This window comes from Leiobunum rupestre, chromosome 6 (assembly GCF_980474605.1).
Source record: "Leiobunum rupestre chromosome 6, qqLeiRupe1.1.hap1, whole genome shotgun sequence".
In the NCBI taxonomy this organism is placed as follows: Eukaryota; Metazoa; Arthropoda; class Arachnida; order Opiliones; family Sclerosomatidae; genus Leiobunum; species Leiobunum rupestre.
In genome coordinates, this window is record NC_143389.1 from 13,137,841 (window position 1) to 13,164,916 (window position 27,076).

At 34.2% G+C, this 27,076-nt stretch overlaps 2 protein-coding genes across 2 annotated transcripts in view; both read left to right on the forward strand.

The window, feature by feature from the left end:
* The window catches only part of LOC149939314 (uncharacterized), a 40,448-nt gene extending 32,719 nt beyond the window's left edge, over positions 1 to 7,729 (forward strand). Inside the window, exons 5-6 of the mRNA XM_090179108.1 lie at positions 6,630 to 7,090; positions 7,641 to 7,729. Of these exons, the coding sequence (XP_090035234.1) occupies positions 6,630 to 7,090; positions 7,641 to 7,729 (550 nt within the window). The remainder of the gene's footprint in view (positions 1 to 6,629; positions 7,091 to 7,640) is intronic.
* Positions 7,730 to 10,839: 3,110 nt separating this feature from the next.
* LOC149939316 (multidrug resistance-associated protein 1-like) overlaps positions 10,840 to 27,076 on the forward strand; it is a 41,078-nt gene continuing 24,841 nt past the window's right edge. The window contains exons 1-3 of the mRNA XM_090179109.1: positions 10,840 to 10,976; positions 11,743 to 11,833; positions 26,933 to 27,073. Coding sequence (XP_090035235.1) covers positions 10,840 to 10,976; positions 11,743 to 11,833; positions 26,933 to 27,073 — 369 coding nt within the window. The remainder of the gene's footprint in view (positions 10,977 to 11,742; positions 11,834 to 26,932; positions 27,074 to 27,076) is intronic.

Here is a 27,076-nt window from a genome sequence, read left to right on the forward strand (position 1 = left end):
TTTAGAGATATACTGGGATTTCATTTTAATTTTTTAAGATATACTTGGATTTAATTTGAAACACTTTTTAAAATAAACTTGGATATCATTTTAATCACTTTTTAAAATAAACTTGGATTTAATTTGAAACCTTTTTTAAGATAAACTTGGATTTCATTTCAAACATTTTTTTAAGGTAAACTTGGATTTCATTTGAAATTTTTTAAAGATAAACTTGGATTTCATTTGAAATTTTTTAAAGATAATCTTGGATTTCATTTGAAATTTTTTAAAGATAAACTTGGACTTCTTTTGAAATTTTCTAAAGATAAACTTTGATTTCATTTGAAATTTTTTAAAGATAATCTTGGATTTCATTTGAAAATTTTTAAAGATAAACTTGGATTTCATTTGAAATTTTTTAAAGATAAACTTGGATTTCATTTGAAAATTTTTTTAAGGTAAACTTGGATTTCATTTGAATCTTTTTAAAGATGAACTTGAATTTCATTTGAAAGATTTTTTAAGATAAACTTTGATTTCATTTGAAATTTTTTAAAGATATTCTTGGATTTCATTTGAAAATTTTTAAAGATAAACTTGGATTTCATTTGAAATTTTTTAAAGATAAACTTGGATTTCATTTGAAATTTTTTAAAGATCAACTTGGATTTCATTTAAAAAATTTTAAAGATAAACTTGCCAAACTTGGATTTCATTTGAAATTTTTTAAAGATAAACTTGGATTTCATTTGAAATTTTTAAAGATAAACTTGGATTTCATTTGAAATTTTTAAAGATAAACTTGGATTTCATTTGAATTTTTTAAGATAAACTTATATTTCATTTGAAATATATTTTAAGATAAACTTGGATTTCATCTCAAACATTTTTTAAGATAAACTTGGATTTCATTTCAAACATTTTTTAAGGTAAACTTGTATTTCAATTGAAATTTTTTAGATAAACTTGGATTTCATTTCAAACATTTTTTAAGATAAACTGGGATTTCATTTGAAAATTTTGTAAGATAAACTTATATTTCATTTGAAAGATTTTTTAAGATAAACTTATATTTAATTTGAAAGATTTTTTAAGATAAACTTTGATTTCATTTGAAATTTTTTAAAGATAATCTTGGATTTCATTTGAAAATTTTTAAAGATAAACTTGGATTTAATTTGAAATTTTTTAAAGATAAACTTGGATTTCATTTGAATTTTTTAAAGATAAACTTTGATTTCATTTGAAATTTTTTAAAGATAATCTTGGATTTCATTTGAAAATTTTTAAAGATAAACTTGGATTTAATTTGAAATTTTTTAAAGATAAACTTGGATTTCATTTGAATTTTTTAAAGATAAACTTGGATTTCATTTGAATCTTTTTAAAGATGAACTTGAATTTCATTTGAAATTTTTTAAAGATAAACTGGGATTTCATTTGAAAATTTTGTAAGATAAACTTATATTTCATTTGAAAGATTTTTTAAGATAAACTTATATTTAATTTGAAAGATTTTTTAAGATAAACTTTGATTTCATTTGAAATTTTTTAAAGATATTCTTGGATTTCATTTGAAAATTTTTAAAGATAAACTTGGATTTCATTTGAAATTTTTTAAAGATAAACTTGGATTTCATTTGAAATTTTTTAAAGATCAACTTGGATTTCATTTAAAAAATTTTAAAGATAAACTTGCCAAACTTGGATTTCATTTGAAATTTTTTAAAGATAAACTTGGATTTCATTTGAAATTTTTAAAGATAAACTTGGATTTCATTTGAAATTTTTAAAGATAAACTTGGATTTCATTTGAATTTTTTAAGATAAACTTATATTTCATTTGAAATATATTTTAAGATAAACTTGGATTTCATCTCAAACATTTTTTAAGATAAACTTGGATTTCATTTCAAACATTTTTTAAGGTAAACTTGTATTTCAATTGAAATTTTTTAGATAAACTTGGATTTCATTTCAAACATTTTTTAAGATAAACTTAGATTTCATTTCAAACATTTTTTAAGGTAAACTTGTATTTTAATTGAAATTTTTTTAGATAAACTTGTATTTAATTTGAAATTTTTTGAAATTTTTTAAAGATAAACTTGGATTTCCTTTGAATCTTTTTAAAGATGAACTTGAATTTCATTTGAAATTTTTTAAAGATAAACTGGGATTTCATTTGAAAGATTTTTTAAGATAAACTTTGATTTCATTTGAAATTTTTTAAAGATAATCTTGGATTTCATTTGAAAATTTTTAAAGATAAACTTGGATTTAATTTGAAATTTTTTAAAGATAAACTTGGATTTCATTTGAATTTTTTAAAGATAAACTTTGATTTCATTTGAAATTTTTAAAGATAAACTTGGATTTCTTTTGAAATTTTTTAAAGATAAACTTTGATTTCATTTGAATTTTTTTAAAGATAAACTTGGATTTCATTTGAAATTTTTTAAAGATAAGCTTGGATTTCATTTAAAATTTTTTTAAAGATAAACTTGGATATCATTTAAAATTTTTTAAAGATAAACTTGGATTTCATTTAAAATTTTTTAAAGATAAACTTTCCAAACTTGGATTTCATTTGAAATTTTTTTAAGATAAACTTATATTTCATTTGAAATATATTTTAAGATAAACTTGGATTTCATCTCAAACATTTTTTAAGATAAACTTGGATTTCATTTCAAACATTTTTTAAGGTAAACTTGTATTTCAATTGAAATTTTTTAGATAAACTTGGATTTCATTTCAAACATTTTTTAAGATAAACTTAGATTTCATTTCAAACATTTTTTAAGGTAAACTTGGATTTCATTTGAATCTTTTTAAAGATGAACTTGAATTTCATTTGAAATTTTTTAAAGATAAACTGGGATTTCATTTGAAAATTTTGTAAGATAAACTTATATTTCATTTGAAAGATTTTTTAAGATAAACTTATATTTAATTTGAAAGATTTTTTAAGATAAACTTATATTTCATTTGAAAGATTTCTTATCTGAAAAACCGTCTTATTTTAGGAGCGAGCCTCTTTTCCCATTTTACCGGGTTGAAGCTTGAGAACACAGTATTTTATTTATGAGTAGTCCAAAATTAGAAATCGTTTCTCAGGATACGACTGTCTCTTCTTGATGAGTGTTGATATTAAGATTAAGAGCGCCATGCTTTAGGTGCTACCCCTCTAACTAAGTCGCCTATCTCATAACCAATTTCAATATATTCAGTTGCATATGATTATACAAAAACGGTTTATTTTTTAATGATCTAATGCTTTGTTTTAAAGCTTTATCGGTTATTGTTGAATTTTGACATTGAACGCTGCCTGGCGGCTAAATACTCAAACTATATAAATTATATGAAATAATTATTTGAATCAATTTAAAAAAATTAAACATGAAGGATTTGAGGGGCAATAGTGGTAATATGGATGATGACAACAAGGTTAAAAGAATTACCCCCAGTGGGAGTCAATGACTAAGCCGAGTAATATTTCGTACTCGCATTATTCGATTATTAGTGACTCATTGAGCCTGTACCACGGAGTGTTAGTCATCGCTGTACAGTGGACTTCGCTAGGGTACTGTTTGAGATATATCATTACTGTGTATCCAGGTACTGCTTATGATTCAAAGAAAAGAAATTAAGAGTACCTTCGTGTTTGATTTTTTCATGGTGGCTTCCGGTACGGCTTATGTTTCAATTAATTATTTACTTTTGTGTGCCGCTTTTTTCGTGTTTGTGTTTTATATAAGCTAGTTTCAATCATATCTGATACACGCGCATTTAGACGAAAAGGCAGACGAGGATTTTATTTTGACGTCCTACCTCAGGGTGACCTCTGTGGCCTATGACGTCAGCTGAGGCTTCCCTTTGTTGTGACAAGTACCATCCTAATAGTTAATTTAAAAGTCGATGGATGGCGGTGTGGTTATTGAAACTCGTTTATTAATCGAGAAATTTATAGTATAACGCTTACATAAAAATGAAACATGTACCTTCGCCGGATCAACGCGGATTCCTTTGGATGCGAATTTCCCGCAAAATCGCCAGATTTTGACCGACGGCGCCGAGCCGGTGATTTTCCATCGGCGGCGGCGGTGCGATTGGCGTACGCCGACTTATTTGTCGGCGGCGGCGTTGAACACCATTTAACGGCGGCGGCGGCGTGAATTGGGGCTGGTCGTCCTATTGCTGGGTGTTTTGGATAGTTGGGTGGCTTGCGTCGAAGGTCCGACTGCTAGCAATATTGTTATCCTGCTGCCCATATCTGTTGATCACTCGCCCGGGCTAAGGACGTTCGCGCGGGGCATTATTACAAGACTCCTGGTGATATAAGATGATATTCTATCCCAGGTGCACCGGTATATCAAACACTGATCCAATGTCTCCAATCGACATGATCGTAGTGTGAATAAATATGAGTCGTTTACCAACGCAATTTTTATCCAAACTTAGGTAAGGACTGGTTATTACTAGGTTATTACGCTCTCTCAGGGGTCAATCTTAATTAAATTTCCAGAAGAGCTGTTTCGATAGTCCTATCGTAACTATCCTGAGGTAATTAAAGTACTAATTACCCAAAACGATATACCTTTTTTTTTAAAAATTGGCTTAACTCTTGGACATTAAGTCGCGATTTAAAATTCCTAAATGATTTTCGTTGCTTTATCTGGAATTATTCTAAATCAACTACTCATAATTAAATATCCAGCGAGTAACGAATTTTGTATAATTGCTACAATCCAACTGATTGACCAAGTGAGCGAAATATTTTTGTGCGCTTTGTTTTGATACAACTAACGCTACATTTACACAAAAATTAAAAATTTTGAAGTGTTTGGCGTAATTCGTTAACATACTTCATGAAAAACGTAAATTAAACATTGATGTGTAGAAAGGCAATATTTACAATATTTTGAAAATTAATACATCTTTATCTGAGATCAAATTACAATATTATTTCGCACCAACAAATTTTTTTTACATTAATAATAAGTATTTTCATCAGCTGGCTAAAATCCAAGTGTAAAATTCTTTCGCATCAGCTGTATACTCGTGAAGTACATTGCATTAATATGCCGATCGATGTTCGAAATGTATTATAGTTTACTGTCAACATATACAGAACGCACACCGAGTAATTATGTCGCAAATGTTTTGAACCATTCCATTTCTGAATTAATGGTATTGAAAGTCGCTAGATGACTGGGGTCTAAGCTGATGATGGTGATGATTGTTATTATAAATAGCTCTCGTTAATTAATGTAAAATTATAACGTGGTGGTGAGTTTTTTTTTAAACCCTCCATATTTTATTGCAGATAATAGGAATCGCAATGACCTACTTGATCAATTATCTTCTACAAGATTTCGATATATACGTGTCTCTAATCCTTCTGGTCGTCTTCTCTCTGATTCCTTCTATTTTGTCAGGTAAACATACATTACACAAGTTATGAAATCAGCTAACAATTTTACACAACTCGGTTACTAGCACTGGCCTAGCCTGTTATTTGTTAGTATAATTTCGCTCGCCAGTTTGTTTCGGAAATGGCCCCAATAGACACTCATGAATCTGTCACAAAACGTTTGAGCTCTTGTGCCTTTTCGCCAAGGTCATGTACTTCATGGCACAGACTGTTCCATTAGGTTACCAACGGATTGTCATCTGCTCTAATTATAGCCTCTTGTTTGTACCTTCACAGCAACATTATGAATATTCTAATAATAATAATAATAATAATAATAATATTAATTGTCAAACGAAAACTGTTTTCCTTGTGGCACTAGTGTCTTTGCTACTGATGTGAATAACACTTACGCTTTGTATGACTAGAGTTATATATTAGATGGGTCGTTGGTAGTATTTTCGTCATTATAATAATCTCGCCTATGTTCGGAAGCTTTTTTCTGATCACATTGCGTCTTTATTTGACTGACCTACGGAACTGGCTCGATGATTTTGTACTGGACACCATCGTGGTCCTTATTTTACTACCCTAAATGTTTTTAAGAATAAGGAATTTCCAAGTTTATGGTCCTACATCTAAATTTTACGGAATTTATCCTAAATTTTCCCGGAATTATTTTTCATACATAGGAACAGTATAAGAAGGTAAAACTACAACATTTAAAAAAATAAGAACAATTAGGTTTTTCTTTTTTTTCCTTACTTAAAATTAAGCAAAACAGCCCCATTCCGAACTATATAGCCACGTTCATACTAGACACGTTTTAAACGTTTTCGAAAGATAAAATTTAAAATTTTTTGTTTAATACAGTTGACACCGAAAATGTTCAATTTGATGTTTCGAAACCGTTTTAAAACGTTCCCAAAGTGTCTAGTGTGAACGCGTCTCATGAGAGCGATAACTGATGGATATAATTTTCTAGGAACATGTAGGTGGTATTTGAAATACCATGGTAATTACCCTAATTCCAAACTAATAGTGAATCTTCATTGAATATTGTAAAGGTTATTTAAAAATTACAATTTACAGAGGACTTCTTTGCTTTATATGAATTACTACGTATACTTTTATTGTAATGTTAAAATACAAGTGATGTTGCGGATTGGGATGCCTCAAAGACGTCAAAGTGAAATTATACGTTAAACCGGACAAGCCCACTCCACGCCAGGTCCGTGCCGTACCATTTGAAGCAGAAGATAGAGGACGAAATCCAGAGATTGAAATCTAAAGGCGTCATCAGCCCAGTGCCATATGCGGAATTTGCCACGCCTCTGGTACCTATAATGAAAAAAGACGGAAGCATACGACTATGTGTCGATTATAAAATCACAACTAACAAAATCCTGGATACCGAACGCTACCCGCTTCCCAAAGTGGATGACATATTCGCCCAATTGGCCGGTTGTAATGTCTTCACTCAGATCGACATGAGGAAGGCGTACAATCAGCTTGCATTGGATGAACAATCCAAGAACCTCGTCATCATCAGCACAACCAAAGGCTTGTATCGCTACAACAGGCTACCGTTCGGCATATCTTCGTCGTCCGCCATTTTGCAACGTCATATGGAAATCTTGCTACTAGACCATCAATGCAGCGTGCCGTTTCAAGACGACATCATCATTGGAGGTACAGCAACTAGCGACCTATACGCAAGGTGGAAAGGCTATTTTCCACATTTTCCAAGGCGGGACTTAAATTAAATCGTTAAGAGCTACGAGATATTACCATGCTAATGGTCATTAATTACACACATTAAACACTTAAACAAATTCAATATCGACAAATAACGTAGCAATTCCCCGACCATCCCAACTTTTAATTGTACTTATCACAATGGTCGGAACCGATCGCCGATGCGTCAACATCGTAAGCGGAATTTGAAGATTTCAGTACAGTTGGTCAAAGAGGAAGACAAGACGATTGAAGAAAGCAGCGACGAACGAAGTCTCCGACAACGAGACAGCTGGTAATCGCGCATAGCGCGACTTACGAGCGAATAAGAACCGATTTTTATTATTGGTTCAATTACGAACTCTTTTAAACGTACATTTGACCCAAAGGTCCAAGACCAAATCTAGGGTTTTAATTTTACGGAACACTGTTAAGTTGAGCTTGAGGATTAAGTGGAGACTCCGGATTGATAGATAAGTAATAACAATGAAACCCTTTTCCACAGATTTCCCTGGTTTTGATGTCAAGGTTCATCCGGGAATCTTGGATCACATGGGTGGAGTTTATACTACCCAATCCAAAAATTACGAGTAGTTGCAATACAGTTCTACAATTATTCGTGATTTACAACTGATACTAAGAAATTTTGAAGTTGGCTTGGCAAAGATCTAGGAATGTTCGGTGCAGGAAAATTGTCTGCGGTAAAATTCGGTGTTAGGAATATTCTCTGCTGGAATATTAAGTGCGCTTTCAGCGGAAAACTCGTTGGTTTAAAAAACAAATTAATCAAAGTAATCATCGTCAAAGGCTGTTTCTTCCACCTGAGTCAAAGTGTATACAGGATAGTGTAGCACACCATGTATCTTTTTGAATTTTTGTTATTTAAACATGAAAATAAAATTGATTAAAAATTAGAGACAAAGAGTTTTCCATGCATCCAATTTTCTCCACTAAGACTTTTCCCCGCAGTGAATTTTCCACATATCGCTTGGCAATTACCCACCAAAATACAACAATAAATTATATAAAAGTAAAATCCCCTGACAAGTAAAAATATTTCCCCAAAAACCTAAGCATACACTTTCAAAACAAAAGGTAAAACATTTTTCGCGCACACTTTTAATTTTCGTGGTCTCTCATTTTTTCATGATTAGGCCCACGGATGCAACTACAGAAATATGAAAACCATGTTATTAATTTTGAGAGAGTCAAATTAATATTTTCTTCGCGAATCTTCAGCTTTTCAACAATCTCTGTTGAAAATAGATCTTTAAGCCGTGATAGTGTTCTGCTAGTGTTAAGAAACAATCTTTTTTATTTTTATTAAGAAACAATATACGTAAATGTGTATGAAGTGTTGTCACACTTTGACTCATTTTGTATTGATTCCCTGATGATGGCCTCAGGGGCGTAGGAACCGGGAGGGGCAGGGGGGGCAATGCCCCTCCCTAGAATTTTGCTGGGAGGGGCAACTAATGTTATTTGCCCCCTCCAACATTTTGGTCAGTTGAAATTTTCAAAAGGCTCAAATTATAATTTTAAAAGTATATACAGTTTTTAGAACCTCAACTGTGTTTAAATTTCAGTCTTTTTCAGCCAATTTACATATTAGTAAACAGTACACATGCATTCGGAGAAGCTACACCCCATTAAAAATTCAAAACCATTCTCCAGACCCCTTTTCGTTTCCCTTTGCCCCCTCCAACTTCTAGAACGTTCCTACGCCCCTGGATGGCCTTATCAAGTCGAAACTAAAGTAGGATTAAGTTTTATATTTTTAAACTGTTAATGTGGTTCTAAAATATTAAAATTCTTATTTTAATTATAATTGAAAATTCAACTTTTTAAAGTAAGTCTCTTTTATGATTGTTTCGTCCGTTGGATATATAAACGACTAGCCAAGTAAAAGCCTCTCCTAAGATTTAAATAAAAATATTTACAGTGGGTCTACATCGAGTGTACGCGAAACATGTTTTAAAGTTCCGAATTCGATATTCCCCCCTATCCATACTAAAACCATTTTCACTCTACAGGAAATCAGTGGCGGCTGAATTTTTTTTAGCGGGTACAAATTGATATTTATTTGCACTAGCGACTTATTTGTCGAAATTGGCCCCAAAACCGTTCGATACCTAAAATTAAATCTCGAAATAAAAAAACTATTATTGATGATGAAATGGTTTCGTTCCTTACATACGGTTGCCAAAACATTTACTTTATTTATGAAATCTTTTAGTACCTCATTCAATCCATTTTATCAAGCTCATCTTGATAAGCGTGTAAAATACAAAAACTATTATGATTCATTGGACTAATTCTAGAGTCGTTTTGCGATTCCGGATAATTTTAACAGGACCACTATTATGCGATTCAGATTTAGAGACCTGTTTATTTGGCGATCTTCGCAATCGCGGTGCAGACTGCAGAGACGGTTTAGCGACTCCTGTTAATCTGCGACTCTGTTATTTTGTCGAATTTTTATCCCAAAGACACGGACCAATGGGAGTGCTCAATTTTAGACGCGAAAAGTTATCACGTGGCTATTGCCTGCTCGCGTGTCTGATGGCGTGTCTTAGGGTTGCTCCGAAACCGCTCTCAACTCCCTTTCGGATCAAAAAAATTGACGTGTGACGTCATCGATCCTTAAGAGAGCGGACGAGAGTACTTTTCCAATGATAAACGTCACTTTTTTCGGATCAGTATTTTTGGCGCGCTTTTCCCAATGAGAAACAATTTTTTCTCCAACTTTCTTGTATAGAATTCAGACGCGTCTTACTAGGCCTAGAACGCTGTAAAAATGAGTCAAAAGGTGATTTTCGGCAGAAATAGCACTACGGCCACCATGTCCTTTATTGTTTAATGGAAAGAACTCTGAAGCTTCAAATTCCGCGACGAGGGAATAACACATTTCACGGGTTAATCGAAAATTATCCCTAAACTATTTGTTTTTCTTATTAGTCTACTGTAACAGTCTACATTTACATTACAATATAGTAGAGGTAGTAATAAATTTATGTACGTCTTCATTTGAAAATCTATGCACTACATTTTTAATAAATCAAATCCCTCAATTTTCGGATGTTCTGCTTTATCCTTAAAAATATGTTCCAAAAAATCTTCCTCCTCTGAACTTGATGATGAAGATTCTAATAATAACAAAATAATTCGTAAATCTTCTTCCCTGACAGCCGCCATTTTCCACAAAACTTGCTCCGAATCCGTTGATCCGTCACTTATCTCGGATCAACAGAGAGCAAAAAATCAGCCACTCTCTCGCGGAGCAACGTCCCAATGATAAACGCGAATCTCTGCGGGATCTGCTCTCGAAAGCCCAATGGGACACGTAAGGACTTTCGGAGCACTCCGGGAGCAGAGAGAGCAGCCCAAAGAAAAACGCCATTACTTTTTTGGCGCAATTTGTGAAAGAACGCGTTTTTTTGGCCTCGCTCTTAAGATTATTAACCGTCTCGCATATTATTACTTTTTGTTATTTTGAGTTAATTTTATTAATTTTTGAAAACTTTATAGGTTAATCGTTTATTTTTATAGTATATTTTTAAGTACGTAGTATTTATATTAGCTTTATTTTTTTAACAATGGGTGAACCTAAAGTGGTGAAGAGCGCCAAACAAAATATTCCCAAAGAGAGATAAGAGGCCCTGGTCAATGGTTTAGAGGCCAGAGAGGAACTGATCAATAGAGGAATGGGCATTGGGAAATTGTATGGGACCAGCGCCGATGTTGTTGCTGCCTGGGCTGAAGTAGCTGATTTGGTGACAGCCGTGATAAGGGAGAAGAGCCGCGTCAAAAAGAACCCGCAAGCGGGGTCGGCTCGTTCCAGGTAACGCAGCAGGTAAGTGTTTGGAGAAGAGAAGTCAATCAAAATATTGTTTTAAAGCTTTATTTTAGTGCATGTCAAAATAGGCCAATTACTATAAAAAGGCAGCATTTTCCCATAGGCAAAAACGAATTCTGCAGGCCCCTTACCTCCACAGCCAGGTTTGAGTGGTTTAAAGTTAGTGGGTACCCCAAATGCTGTCCAGTTAAGCGTGAGTCCCATATAAGAATATAGTATTATAACATTTATAAGCTTATAATGCATTATAATTTTTAGGTGTGAATCCTTTACCTCCGAACAGAACATTGATAAACAAATATATAAATTGGTATTTTTTAAAAGTAGAGTTTCTAGCTTATTACCTGATCTTGAACACAAAACACTGGTTCCATGATTACATCATCAGCAATTTGATTTAAGTATTCCCACTCTTAAAGGGCGTTCAGCTACGCTAGTGTCATCTTTTCTACTTCTGGCTAGGGCATTTCCACACCCTCGTTGAGATAGAAATTATACAAGATGGCACAAGCGTGTACAAATGACCAACCTTTTTAGGGGAATACAACAAATTGTCTCGATAATCACTCAATGCGCGCCACATAGACTTGAGTAGTCCGTTACATCTTTCGATGCAACTTCTACTCTTTCTGAGGCAGTGATTGAACCTCTCTTGAGATGGACTATCTGGGTGAGGGATAGGTCGCATCAACCAAGCCTCAAGGGGGATATCCACTAACCCCTATAAGCCATGACCCATCCAAATTTGCAGAGGAGAGGTGGGACCTGAGACCGCAGTTTGCCCGAATGCTTGCATCATGTGTGCTCCCCGGCCAGTCTGCAACCACGTCCAAGATGAGGGTGTTAGAATCTGATACCTGAACAATATCAGGCATTTAAAAATGTGATAATTAAATATTGAATATTTAAAAACCTTCAAGTCGGACTTTAATTGAATATCTATTTTTAAGATTTAAATAGACATCGGCGCGGGGCCAGATGGTTTCTGGGTGGGTATGTGGGTACAGTCCAAAGCACCGACCACGCCAGGAAGATTCAATTTCTTATAGAAACCAAGAGATATTTCTTGTAGTTCTTCCTGGCTAGATGGAAAGCGTACGTATTGGTGCATCCGCTGTTTGATGGAATATGTAACAACTAACACGGCTAATGATCCTGCACACTGTGGACCTGTCCACCCAGTCCCTGTGACGATAATCATTAACCGTTACCCACTGTATACTACCAGTAGCCCAAAAATGCAAGCAAATGATAATCTACACAAAAAAACAAGGGTTAGAATATACAAAAAGCAGTAAATAATAGGATACCCTATATATTTGAAAAGTACATTTATTTTTACCTGTGGTGCTGCAGATACAGGTCGGCCTCGGGAGGATTTTACTTAATGGTATCCGCTAAACTACTGGTGCTATTTTAGATTTTAATACTTTTTGGATCACGTAGAACTTCTGACTAAAAAGAAAAAGGTTGAAGCAAATTCTTAGCAGGTATATCCGCACTCATAACGAAATCCAAGGAAATAACACATAATGTTGTAAACTAAGTTTTGCCGCCTGACGGCGCCGCGCAATCCCATACTATAAAAAGGTATTAGCCATCTATAACGCAACCTAGAGGACAGCACCAAGCCTTACGCATCAAGTATCGTCAACCCGATATTTCTCCTGCACACCAGCTCTTCAATTTCGGTTCCCAAAGATCCTATTTTGTACTTTAACTCAAATAAGTGGGGTGGCGGAGTGGTTAGCACTTTCGCCTCGCAGCAAGAGGAGCCGGGTTCGATACCAGCTTGTGGCGCTGGGTGAAAACTCGGAACAACTCCTTCTGCGTTGAGTTTGCAAGTTCTCTCCCCACTGGTTTAAGGGGTTTCCCCCCGAGTTCTTCGGTTTCCCCTTCCATAAAAACTTGTCTAGGTTAACGGTAATAGTTAGTGTAGGGAGCTGTTGGCTCGATCTCGTGGCATGCAGGGCTCGCCACCACCCTCCTACGCATTGTAACCCGGCCTTCTGAATTAAGGGCTTCAAAAGTCGCATGATGACTTAGGCCTAAGATGGTGCCTTGGGTATTAGCCTAGCTGATTATTATTATTATTATTAAAATTGTGCATTGTACCAAATAAATGGAACAAAGTTCTAAAATATTCTCAAAGGCGGTGGCTTACTCAAACGGTAACTAAATTTTCTATCTTTTTATACCTAAATAACACTTGCATTACCTAAATAACTAGAATAACACCAGCACTTTAGCGGATACCATTAAGTAAAATTGTACCCTGGCCTCGTAGTGTTTCATGTTCAAGATAGCCTTAGCTCTTCCTAGAGTTTGATAACAACATTTTTCGGTAGGTGATAAGAAGCTAGAAACTTACGTTTCGATAATTCTAAAGGACCTGGTCAATCGTGATACACTCTTTCTCTTTTTAAATTTGGTTCATCAATGTCTATTCCTCGATTTATTTCCTTAGCAACAAACGCGAAAAACTCCGCCATTGTTTAGCGTTCTTTTCGTGGCTAGCGTTAGCCGTAGGCCACTCGAAAAATAAACAGAACGTATTCCTGTTATTTTAGGGATCGAGATGTCCCTGCCCGCCTTTTTGGCGATTTTCTGAAAACACGCCCCCTTTCTGTTAATTTAGCGAGCCCTTAGGTCACTTAGCCATAACGGGGTCTCGATCGAGAAACGGTTTGAAAGAATTTTTGGATTGCCTCCAAAATTCGTCTGTTGCTGACGTCACCCAGATGAGATCCCATTGATTTTCAATAGGATCTCAATTCAGTGACGTCACGATGTTCGTTAGCAACGAAGTTACCAACCTTAGCCCTTAGCAACCACAGCGTACCGAGGCAACCTTTTATAGCCTTAAATTTACTAACCTTGGCTTAGCCCCGAGTCAATTTGAGAAAATTTAAGTAATTTTTTGGTAAAGTTGAATACATAAAGATGATAAATCAAACATTATCGGACAAAAGTATATGCAGAAATAGTGAGTAAGATAATTTTTTCAAGAATCAAATACAAAGTAAATCCAGGCTCCGCAATTATTATTCCGAATAATAATCAATAATAATCAAATATTATCAAATAAAAATTTATTATTTTATCCTGCTAACGGTAAACCGCGCTTGTGGAGTATAAAAATATTGCATAATTAATATTGTCTAACCATTATTTCTCTCTTCGTGTATCCTTTGATAACCAAAAACCAAGCGCGCCAAAAACCACTAAAATCGTACTATTAATATTGTTTAAACAGTTACAGTTAATCTTTACCATTCTTCTTGTATCCTGTTTTACTACTCAATAACTAATACCGTTTAGATCGCTCTGTTCAAACGTTTATTATTTCTGGTGCTATTCGGGTTTCGTCCTGTATTCCCAATTTTTTATAATTAGTTTTGGTACAATTATACACCGAAGTGACGAGGCTCTAAATCTCGCACCCTGTTCACTTTTTAATTGGTTACTTTAGTTCGTCTGCTAAAGATTTTGCTGGTCGCAAATTTACCTCTTTCTGGAAGCTTTCAAAAAACAATCATAGGTCGGGATTTTGCCGGGTGTAGTGTGGCGAACTCCTGTAATCCCAAGCGTCTGGGAGGCAGAGTTTGTGGATGGCCGTTTGAGGAAGACCACCAATCCCCCAACGGGTGGTCGGAATACTTCCGCCACGGGTGGTCTCACACCTGTCCCCTTGGGGGTGTTCCATACTCGGCATTCAATATCCTACTGGGGAGGATAGTTGTGGTGGAAGAGGAAGTCCACTCTAGTCCTCAGCTGTGCGAGGGTGGGATTTAGGGCAGCCCATGATGTCGCCTTTTGTTGGGCCATGATGAGGGCGTTTGTTTGCCATATGTGAGCCTGTCTTTATGGCTGTCTCACTGGCCGAACGTTTGTTTCGCAAAGTGCATTTTTGTCCGGCATGACTCTTTGTCTTGTGTGCCGCCGTAGTGCCCAGCGGAACGGCGGGGTACAAATACATAACCTTATGTCCCCACGTATCCCCCCGTTGGCGTGGCCGTTACACATATCTCGCCCTGATTAATCAACTGGACGAGAGGACTGAATTGTCCCACACGTCACAATCAACTAAAAAAAAAGCTCGGGATTTTAGTATGTAACTTAAATCAAGTTTAGTTTTAAAAGAAATCAACCTGGGAAATTACATGATACAAAGTACTTATATATTATAATTTATTATTCTATACTATATATTATTATATGAATAACATTTTAAAATAGGGTAAATGTAACTTAAAATTTAGTTTAGTTTTAAAGGAATCAACCTGGGGAATGTTATATTACGAAGTATAAATATATTTTGATAAATTATACTAAACTATAATGATTATACTATACTATAGTATATTATATGATATTACTAACATTTTAAACTAGGTTAAATATTTCTTAGAATTCATTTCTTTGGGTATTGCTGATTACACGATTGGTATGAAAATAAATCTAGACGTGAGTTTCAATTTTCTTTGAGTGGATGGTGATTTAAAAATATATATATATTATTTATAATAATTATAAATATTTAACTTATGAATTTCAATATAAAGGCATAAATTTCCATGTTCAGTTAATTTAAATTATTTTCCCCCATATTTATTTAATTTTAGGTATTGAAAAAGTTAAAAGTCGACTTGTTTGTTAATTTAAAAACTTAATCAAAATCAAACCTTTTCAATTAAATCGCGGTTCATTTAATGAAATTGAAATGCATTTAAGTTCGCTGAAACGTCCCTTGGTCGACACGAGTGTTAATGAGAAAGTTCGAAACAAATGCAATTAAATTATTGGAATAACCGGGGCTAATATGGTCCACTAAGAAGATAAAGGTATTAGAATCGTTGAAAAACACCGTAGCAGTTGTAGAGCGCTTAAAGGAAAAAAAAAGAAGCTCAAAAAGTGGTTTCACAACCTTCCAAAATACGCAATTTTCCAATTAACCAAGAAACAAAAAGATCAATCAACATCTTAGATTTTATAGCACAAAGAAAAAGAAAAATGCGCATGAAAATAGTTTAATAAAACCTAGCATGGCAGAAAAACAAGAAGTAGGTGATATATTTAAAGGCCGAGAATTGCCTTTGGTTTGTGATAATCATAATGTCCATAGTTATTACAAGTTGAAAAATTAACTTAAATACTATCTTTTTATTTCAAAATTGTTTTAAAACAATTTTAAACTACCTCCACCATGGTACAAAACCAAAAATATTTCGGTTATAAAATAAAATATTTTTGTCCGTTGTAACATTTATGGAACTAAATGAAAAAAAAACAACGTATTTTAAATTTTCAAATTGCTGGATTTAGTAGATCTTACGAAAAAGAGAACACAAACGATAATAATTCCGCGAGCTAATGTTTTATTAGTCAATAAGATACATATTGATCTTCGTGTTTTGATCTAAAAAGAAAGAGTGTAAATCTAGTAATCTATCTATGGAACAGTCAAAAGTAACGTTATTCATAGTCAAAGTTTTAATTTTCACAAACAAGATTTTATTAAAAATAAGGAAGAACGACACGTAATTGAAATTGCAATTCATATTATCATTATTATAATGTAAAGATAAATATTGACAAAATTGAGATCGTAATATATATTTATTTATATTTGATAAGTAAACACCTATTATTTGGTAATAGATCACCACTCAACGTATAATATATTATAGTTAAGTATAATATAATATTAAAATATATTTATACTTGGTAATATAAAATTCCCCAGTTTGATTCCTATAAAAGTAAACTAAATTTTAAGTTACATTTACCCTATTTTAAAATGTTATTCATATAATAATATATAGTATATAATAATAAATTATAATATATACAGGGTCTTTTTTTTTGCTCGGAAAAGTGTTTTTTTTCAAAAACTATTTATAGTACCGATTTCAAATTTGGAAGGTCAATTCTCTATACCGGGGGACATCAGTTTGAGAAATTTGAGCGTTTTCGGTAATGTTTTTCACCAATTTTGAAAAATTATTTTTCGACCACTAGGTGCGAGATAAAAAATTTCTATTATAAAGTTGTAGGCCGTCATCGAAAACCCTTAAAAATTGTTCACTCGACGAAAAACAACTTATTTATCAGTGAAAATTCGAGCTTGAAAAATTTACAAGTTGGTGAAGCCAAATTACGATTGTTTGAAACGATAATTGAAAAGGGAACAAGTCTAATACAAACGTAGTAGAGTTTTCACACTTGAAAAAATGTACACGTTTGGTTTTTAAATGCAGATATTTTATACACATAAATTTTTACAAAACATTTTCAATAATATCACCATTGGCTGCAACACAGGTTTGTGCGCGGACAATTAAGTTCTCAAACGCTTTCTCTACCATTTCTGGTGTGACGTCTCGGCAAGCACTGATTATTCGTCTAATGAGTTCCTCCCTAGTTTCAATGGGCGTGGCGTATACCTTTGCTTTAACGAATCCCCAGAGAAAATAATCCAGCGGTGTTAGGTCAGGTGACCTTGCTGGCCAATGCACTGGACCATTTCTCCCTATCCACCTTTCAGGAAACTCGTTGTTGAGGTGCTCAGTTACTTGCCGGGAAAAATGCGGAGGGGCGCCATCTTGCTGAAACCACAACTGACGTCTTTCAGCCAATGGAAGGTCGTCGATTGCGTCACTCAGTTCGTTCTGTAGAAAATGTAAATACCTTTGGCCGTTGAGGTTCGTCGGCAGGAAAAAGGGACCAATCAAACGGTTTCCAACAAGTCCAACCCAAACATTGACCCGTTCAAATTGAACCTGGTGATGATATTCAAAACCCCAATGTGGGTTGACGTCAGACCAAAGATGGCTGTTTTGATGATTAAAGGGCCCATCTCTAGAAAATGACGCTTCGTCGGAGAACAAAACATGGCGCAAAAATTGTCTATCTTCTTGGACAGCATTTAGTAACCAGTTGCTAAATTCATAACGTCTTTGATGGTCTCCGTCAATTAGTCCTTGGTGGAGCGTAGCTCTGTATGGGTGATAGCGATTCTTACGAAGAATTTTCCACACACGATTTGCAGAACAACCCAAATCAGCAGCGGCGTTAGCGCAACTGTGACGAGGATATGCCACAAAGTACGCGAGTACATTGTTCTCGAAGTCTAAATCCGGTTGACCCAATCCGCGAAACCTAGGTTACAAGTTACCAAATTGATTGAAATCGTGAATTGCTCGTCTTACTGTATTTACAGATGGTGCTCCATTTGGATGTCTTTCTGCGAAGATTTCAGTCACTCTTCTAAGGTTTTGCGCTGCTTCTCCATAGTAAATGGCAACTATCTCGGTACGCTCAGCTACTGAATAACGAGGCATTGTTCGAAATATTATCAAACACTGATAATAATCTCCCAAAGTTTTCCTTTAAATACCCAATGCATGTTTAGGATTGACCTATAGCCTCGTGTTTTTTAAATCTGGTCGTTTTTTTAACCAAAGTTTCAACTGGATTAGGTAATTCGGTTTCAATTATCGTTTCAAACAATCGTAATTTGGCTTCACCAACTTGTAAATTTTTCAAGCTCGAATTTTCACTGATAAATAATTTGTTTTTCGTCGAGTGAACAATTTTTAAGGGTTTTCGATGACGGCCTACAACTTTATAATAGAAATTTTTTATCTCGCACCTAGTGGTCGAAAAATAATTTTTCAAAATTGGTGAAAAACATTACCGAAAACGCTCAAATTTCTCAAACTGATGTCCCCCGGTATAGAGAATTGACCTTCCAAATTTGAAATCGGTACTATAAATAGTTTTTGAAAAAAAACACTTTTCCGAGCAAAAAAAAAGACCCTGTATATACTTTGTATCATATAATTTTCCAGGTTGTTTTCTTTTAAAACTAAACTAAATTTAAGTTACAAACTAAAATCCCGAGCTATGATTGTTTTTTGAAAGCTTCCAGAAAGAGGTAAATTTGCGACCAGCAAAATCTTTAGCACACGAACTAAAGTAGCCAATTAAAAAGTGAACAGGGTGCGAGATTTAGAGCCTCATCCGAAACGTGCTTTGTTTCGCCGCCACTGCATTAAATATATATGGAAACTCCTCTTGATATAGATATAGATAAAAATACAAATTAAGTCTATTGTAAATTTTTACATGGTAAGCATTTTTAGGAAAGCTTTCGTTTGACTTTAACGCGACTCGAAATATTCTTATCGTCAAGTTTTTTGTATCATTAAGCGGAAAATATCATATCTGCGAAACAAAATTTGGGTTCAAATCCCTGCGATGTAAGTTTTATGGATTAGGAGCTTAAAGATAAATGATGCCTACAGAAAAGTATAGACACTCCAACGAACTAATTCACAATTTTGTTGAATGTTTTGTGTAAGGAATTTATGAAAAATATGTTCTATAACACATGGTCATGCACCATTAGAATTCGAAAACTATTCGAAAATTATTGAAGAAACCAAATCTCTTCAAAAATATTAATAGCGACATTGTTTTACAATGCACCATTTACACACGAAACCTTTTGGCGAAGGTGAATTTTGGGTAAGTTAATGTTTGAATTTTAATAAAAGGTAGAATAAAAAAATGAAAGGTTTTAAGTTATAATAAATAGTTTATCTTTATTCCTAAGGATTCAAATTTAACGTGGTATACATCAAATCCGGACTTTTCTTCGTGTTTCAAAAACACCGTTTTAGTTTGGATTCCGTGTGCGTTTCTGTGGTTATTTATAATTGTAGAAATTCGATCATTTTACAACGGTAGAAGAATTTACGCACCATGGACCAACCTAAATATTACGAAAACGGTGAGTACAATTAAATATATATATGATAAGAAAAAGCCCTACTCCGCTGAGAAAAAAAATCATTTTAGAGGATGGCGCGTACAATATTAATATAGTATTAATTTGATTTGTTTTGGTAACACTAATTAATAATATTTACAAAAATGGAATTCAAGTTTCTATCAAGTCTTAAGTTTTAATTTTCACGCTGTGTGTACCGACGTTTTGTCGTTTAGTAAATTTAAGTCAAACATGGTTCGCGCTGTAATTATATTTAGAAAAGTGCTACTGATATAAAAGCACAGCTCTCAAGATATTCAGTTACCTGAATTGGTATAACCAAAAATAGAAGTTCTTAAAACGAAAATTTAATTGGGTAATTCCTAAAATTGGCAGTTCTGACAATGAGCAGCTCTCTCCTTATGGAAGTAAATTAAAACGCAGATCAGCCCGATGTCTTAGCGGATTCAATTCGGGCAGTTTTTAACAAAGGTTGATCTAAAAATGCCAAGTCTTAAATAGAATTGAGCTGAGCGCGCACCTAACTATAGAAATACTATATGTACTGCACTTTCAAAATAAATATTATTTAACTATTAGGGCCTGGAAAATTCAAAAAATCTCCAGAACACAGATTTGCAGAGTCATGGATTTGAGTAGTTTGAAACTCAAGACCACAAGTTACCACATTTGAAACACTGTGTTAATAACAGTGGAAGCCTTACAATATAAATAATTAATTCAGGTACCTAATAATATGGTTGTAGAGATTTGGAATCCCATCCTCTCAAAATTAATAGCGATACTTCATCTGATCATAGACTAAGGAAGGTTTCACAAGGACATTTCGCGCGTGGTAGCACGTACCCCCCTTCTGCCTTTCACTGTCTACTGAGGCGAACGGCCGCGCGCCTAGCGGATTTGTGGTGAAACGGCGATCACGTGGGTTATTTTTTTTTTATTTTAAAATTGTCGTCTGCTATTTATTTTCGGCTAGGCATTTCGAAATTCGAAAGTATCTTCGCCTGCTTACATTAGAGTAGATATCTCATTAAATAGTTTAAAAATCTTTGGAAAACATTATGATTTTAAGAGTTAAGCTTAAAATTCGGTTACTTTGTATATTAAAACAGTGTTATAAGGTTTTTTTGTTTTCTTTTAGGGTATTATTTTATCATTGAATATGCCTAAACACAAAGGGTGCACTCACCCAAGATGCAGAAATGAAAGTTGCTATGAGAAATTGCTTTATTTTAGTTTCATCATTTAATATAATTTTGACCTTTTGACAATATTTTGCTTGCAATATTCCAGTTAAATTCTTGGAAATTAAAGGATTACAGAACATGATATCTGCAACACACATCTGCGAGACCCAAGAATATACAGATTATATTATCTTGTATGAGATGATTGTGCAGCGTTATTAATATTCCGAAGGCATTCTTTGAAGAAGTTTTTCGCATCTGGCTTAAATTTCGTTGCTGAAAAATTATATGAAAAAATGTTTTAATAACTTGAAATGTAAATTAATTTCATAGAAAATTCTAACGTACTTTTTACGGTGAGGTTTACGGCCTTCTTCGTTCTTAATTTTTTACCCCCGAAGTTAAAATTGAAATTTTACAATATAATATCAGTCAAGTAAATATCTTGGCTTACTTACTTCGCATTTTCTGGCTCCAGGGCATTTTTCCTTGAGAGACATTCTTTACAGGTTGTAAGAACTGATGCGGGTGGGATATCTTGTTCATTAGTGACATTTCCATAATGATCACCCGTGAAGAATGATTGAGACTCTAATCCATATAAATTATACTAGTATTATTTCATCAACGAATTTGATATACATTTAGTCATTTACCATTACAAATTTGATCAGGAACCAATGTTATCCGTTCATTCTAATCAACTGATGATAATGATGACATTGAATCTGAAACAATTGATATGTTAATGAATTACCTTAGAGATATATTATTTAAAAACTTGGTACATACCATTAAATAGGCTTTCAAGGTCATCTTCAATGGAAATAATTATTAAAATCTCACTACTGTTTACCATCAAAACCACGTGTTTTTTGGGCTAAATGAAAAGCACGGGCTACTTGATTTAAGTCCCTAAAGTGTATATGGTGTATGCTTCGCTGTTCACTAGTCTTTGTTTCGTACCAGCATTTTGATATACGTGGCGCCATCCCGTGCTGAGACTTTACAATATTTTTTAAATTCGCGCGCGAGATGTCCTTGTGAAACCTTCTTTAAACTATGATCTGATCTTGTTTTTTCGTGCACCTAGGAGCAACAAACTCAAGGAGAACGCAGCTAGCCTCTAAACACGCTAACGTAGTGTTGTGTACAAATTTCTTTGAACGAGCCTTTACGCTGAACGTTTTACGGTAGGGGGGGGGGGGGGAGATAATTTCGGAATTTTCCCCTTCCGACGGCAAGAGGCGCTAAAGCGTCTAACCAATGAAAATTGTACACAAGAAAATACACGACTTTTGACGGGTTGCGTTCTCCTTGTGTGAGGTGCTGTATTTGTTGCTCCTAGATGTCCACCTATGCGTACGTTTTGGGGTTATAAAGAGACGATCTTTATCTACGAGCTATGCGAGAGTGGTACTAGAAACTAATCTTACACTACTGTATTATTTTCTACGTAAATGCATTTTTGTTAATAGTAAAGGGGTTACGTGAGTTTTTGTTTTAGTAGGACTTGTTTCCAAATATTAATAAAATCATTACACCAAGTCTACATCCCGTATTGTGGGCTTCACGCAATTACTTTTAAACCTACAGATTCCTGTAGCTCATTTATTTTTGTTACCTTAAGCTGAAAATCATCAAACTTCTTAACTGGAATTGTAATATAATGTAATGTTATGTAATGCAGTCCATTTAAATGTCAACGCAAGGTGACGGGGAAATGTTGGGAGGATAAAATCCGGTTCTAAACTTTTAACCCCATTCATTTCCCCTCTGCACAACCTCTAGTTTTTTCTTATCCCAAACAGACAATTTTCCACTTGCTTATAATTTACCCTTTATTTTTCTTTCAGGTAATTTCAGCAGCTCTCATTTTTTTTCATTACTTAATATCATATTTAAGATGTACAACGAAGTTCATTTTGTATCTTCCGAGTTTACGGCATCGCTTGTGAAATGCCTAACATACGTAAGTGCGATTTTCATTTAAATAAAATATAAACTAACATTTTATAAAAATTCGTTGAATTTCGGTAATGTAGCTACACCATCTAATATATGAAGATGAGTGTTTGTATATTTGTTTGTCCGCTATAAGAAACTACAGTTTTCAACTTAGATCGACCACATTTGGTATACTATCTCATGGCACCCTGACTGTGGTTTTCAAAACAACTTTAATTAATTGAATTAATTTAAAAATTAGGTATATCCGCTATATACTTTGATCTTTAGTGCTTTAAAAAATTAAATTATTGCATTTTTTAAAAAACCTTCTTCTATAGACACTAGGCCGCCTAATAAAAGGCAAATTATTATGTAGTCAACGTATAATTGTTTATTATCGTCATTAACCAGTTGTTTATGTTGGGTACGGTGCCATGCGTGGAGACAGTTATTATTTTCGTTATGAATGTGTCGGAGAATCGTCACTGGCACTTTTTCCTTGGTTATCCAAATAAGCGTATTTCCCCGGAAATACCGGGTACCCCAGATAGTAGATCAATTAAAATATCCAACACAAATCTTTTAACGCAATGTGGCGCTGAGAGAAACTCATCCAAAGGCCAAAATTGGTAACAAGCCACGTGAGCGTATTTTGAATGGCCTTGGACCAAGGCCTAACACTAATTTGTCGGCCATGTTCTCATGAAGTGAAAAATAAGAATTGGTACGCAGAACTTCCTTGGAACTTATCCTGATTTTATTGGACCCTGGTTCACTAACGTCAAGTATAAAATAACAAGAAGAACTCCTTCAGATTTCTAACAAGCCTGATCGTTAGGCACTTGGAAAATCGCTTTCACCAAGACTTAGCACTGACTTTCCTTTTAATTCCTTTCTTCACGACCCAACAATAGTAAATTAAGTTACGAATATTACACTACATTTTAACTAGTTTTATTATAGGTACTCGTCCTCACGTTGGTTCTGCAAAGCACAAAGTTTGGAATTCGACATTCTGGAGTGCAATTCATCTTCTGGCTTCTCTCAAGTGTGACCGGTCTCCCTGCCATTGCATCGCACTTTACGTTTCTTCACAAAGAGGTTATTATTTACACACACTCTAAAAATCCGATATCCTTAAACTCAACATTCATAGAAATATGCCAATCTCATTAATGAGTAACATTTTATCAATGAAGATTAAAAATTGTAAAAACCACTTCTTGTACAATAAAAATTAAAAGTTTATTTAAATCTTTAAAAAACTTTATTTAAATTTTTAAAATTCGGACGACTAGTTTCGCCACCAAATAAAATTTTTAAAAGATTTAAATAAACTTTTTATTTTTATTGTACAAGAAGTGGTTTTTACAATTTTTAATCTTCATTGGTTTATGTACAAGTGCCGTAAGTTACTTTTAACATTTTATCAGCCGGTTCATATTTCTACCATTATTTTTACCTCTCCGAGGGGACAAAGTCCCCTAGGAGGGGTTATACAACGACCGTGTCTGTCTGTGGGTCTGTCAGGACTGCGAACGCGTTCGCATTTTCTGTGCAAAGTGTAATCACTGCGTACGCAGTTTCTCAAAGGGTTGGCAAAACCACCGTGTGACGTTGAGCGTTAACGGATGCATTTGCGGTTTGGTTTGGATGGTGTTTTTTCGCTCACCGTCGTGACGGTTTGGTGTATTACGTTTTTGTAATGTTTATGCGTAGGTTGTGAGTGTTGAATTTGTTATGTTTGTGTTCTGATGGTTGTGCATGTTGAGTCTGTTGTGTTTATATGGGCGTTTTCTCTCCAACTTCTTCTTAATGACTTTGGGACGGACCGAGTGCTGAGTGTAATGCTACCTCTCAACGTCCAATGGCAGGGTTACCACCAGTTGTACACGGTATTCGTCTTAGTATCAATTTGCGATCGCATCGGGCGGGATTTGAACCCGAGACCTCCTGATTGACAGGCGGACGTTCTACCACAGAACCACCGACACTTGTTACGCCTTATTGAAAATTAGACCTTCAGCTTTATCGGAAGCGTATTTAATAGAGTACGAAATTTTGGTTTAATTGAAATAGAATTGAAATTGAAATTATTGCATCGAAGAAATTATAATTTAGCGTTTCTCTATTGATTAAAAACAAATGCGCCACCGAGGTTTCGAACCCAGACCATTCGGCTTGGCAGTCGAGCGCTCTACCACAGAACCACCGATAGCTGCTTAGATTCACTGAAATTAAGACAGGCATCGTAAGCATAATAGGTAATAAAGTCTTTTTTTATTAATGAATTTATGAAGGCCTAATCTGGTATTTTTTAAAGGTTAAATCTTGTTTTAGCGCAGTCAGCCGAGATTAGAGGGTTAAAGGGTAGACCCTGTCGGTGGTCCACTTTCTTAACGACCTATATATAGTTCTGTTAATTCAAAGGAGATAATTTAACGTTAATTGCTTTAAGAGCTGGCGGTTAGTCAAGTGGCTCTCTGTGCTTTGTTGATGGTAAGGTTTTTGCTTCTTGTAAATACATTTGGTGTGGATATTTGGATATCTACGATTTCTAACGCAGTCAATGATTTCTTGGGTGTGCGAGTCATTATATGATATTGGAAATTGGACGGCATTGGTCTTTTTCATGTGGTATGCGTCACAACGTCAATAGGAAGTGAACGAGTCGTCCAATACCAGATATCTACGGTATCTTCATCAAGGGCGAGTGTTGTAATAAAATGAGCGTTAAAGATGCGGCAAGTATTTCGTAAGCGAGTAATTCCAAAAAGCCTCTATAGATATTTCTTTCATTAAAATTTGCTTCGTATTATATTTAACTGATAAACTTGTTCTGTAAAAGGGTTTAATTCAATTGTGCATTGTTATAGTACGTCTAACTTACTGTTGTAACTACTTAACTTATGATATTCTGAATAAATTAAAATTGGTCGTTTCGTCTCAATTATTTTAATTATAATTAAAATTTTATACCGGGCGGGATAGAAATGGGTTAATATTTTTAACAAATAACTCTAAATTGCGGAGATAAATCTTTAAGGGTTATCTCGAGAAATTAATACCACTAGGGACAATTCTTCCGAGGAGAGGTATATTTTGGCTTGCCAACTTGTTATATACTACAAATACTTCAAATATTCAGTTTGCTACAAACATAGCACGCTACTAAGAAGTAAATTAGGTTGTTGAATATCACGGAGACCTTTAAAAAAAGATATTTTTCACTAATGTTATAAGGATCAGTTGAATATATAATTAGAAACCTTGCGAAGTTTATTATATCGATTATTTATATATACATGTATAAAATAATAGTTTTTACGCGGTCGTAGGTTATGATTGCGTGGATTGTTATAAATTTAAACTTCAAATAGCTTCAATTATAACAGAGAATTTAAAATTTGGGCTCCGTTACAGCACTGATTGAGTCACAGATAAGGAAGCTCCGTTTCTATAAGTTGGCTTACTTTCAGAAATATAACGATCGAAAAATGGAGAGACGATTACTAGGTTTACAAGGGAAAAATTATACTTTTCTAACTTCTGTTAGCTGTTAGTAAAGTCGACTTTTTAACACCCCTCCCCCCGTAACGAAGATGAACAATTAAAAAGACCCCACGTCATAAATTACCTACGAAACACTCAAATCCCTCTAAATTGTAATAGCACCATGAACTTTTAAAATGATTAAAAACAATTAATCGATTTTTGGTTTTACCTCTAGAAAACTAACCATTCGGCTATAAATTAGAATAAAAGGTACAAAGCTGCTACTGTAAATTAAAATAAATTATAATTTAGGTTCCAGTATAGACATAACATTTAAGTGACTCTCGTTATCCCGTCTGTAACATTTAGTAACGCTCGAACAAACCCTTCTTTCCCTTACTGAGTTACGTAAATTTTGTTTTGTAACTTACCCTAGCTGTGTAATATTTCTATTAACGAGAGTAGTCCACTTAAAAAATATACCTATAATGATTTTTCTGATACCTTTGCAGGGTGTTATTTCAAATCCCGTAGCTTTTGCTCTTAGTGCTTGCGAGTACCTTTCAGTTTGCGCAATGTTTATCTGCTCCTTCTTATCAGATAAATCACCGATGTATCACAATCCAAAAGTTGAAGGCGCTTCAAGTAAAATAGTA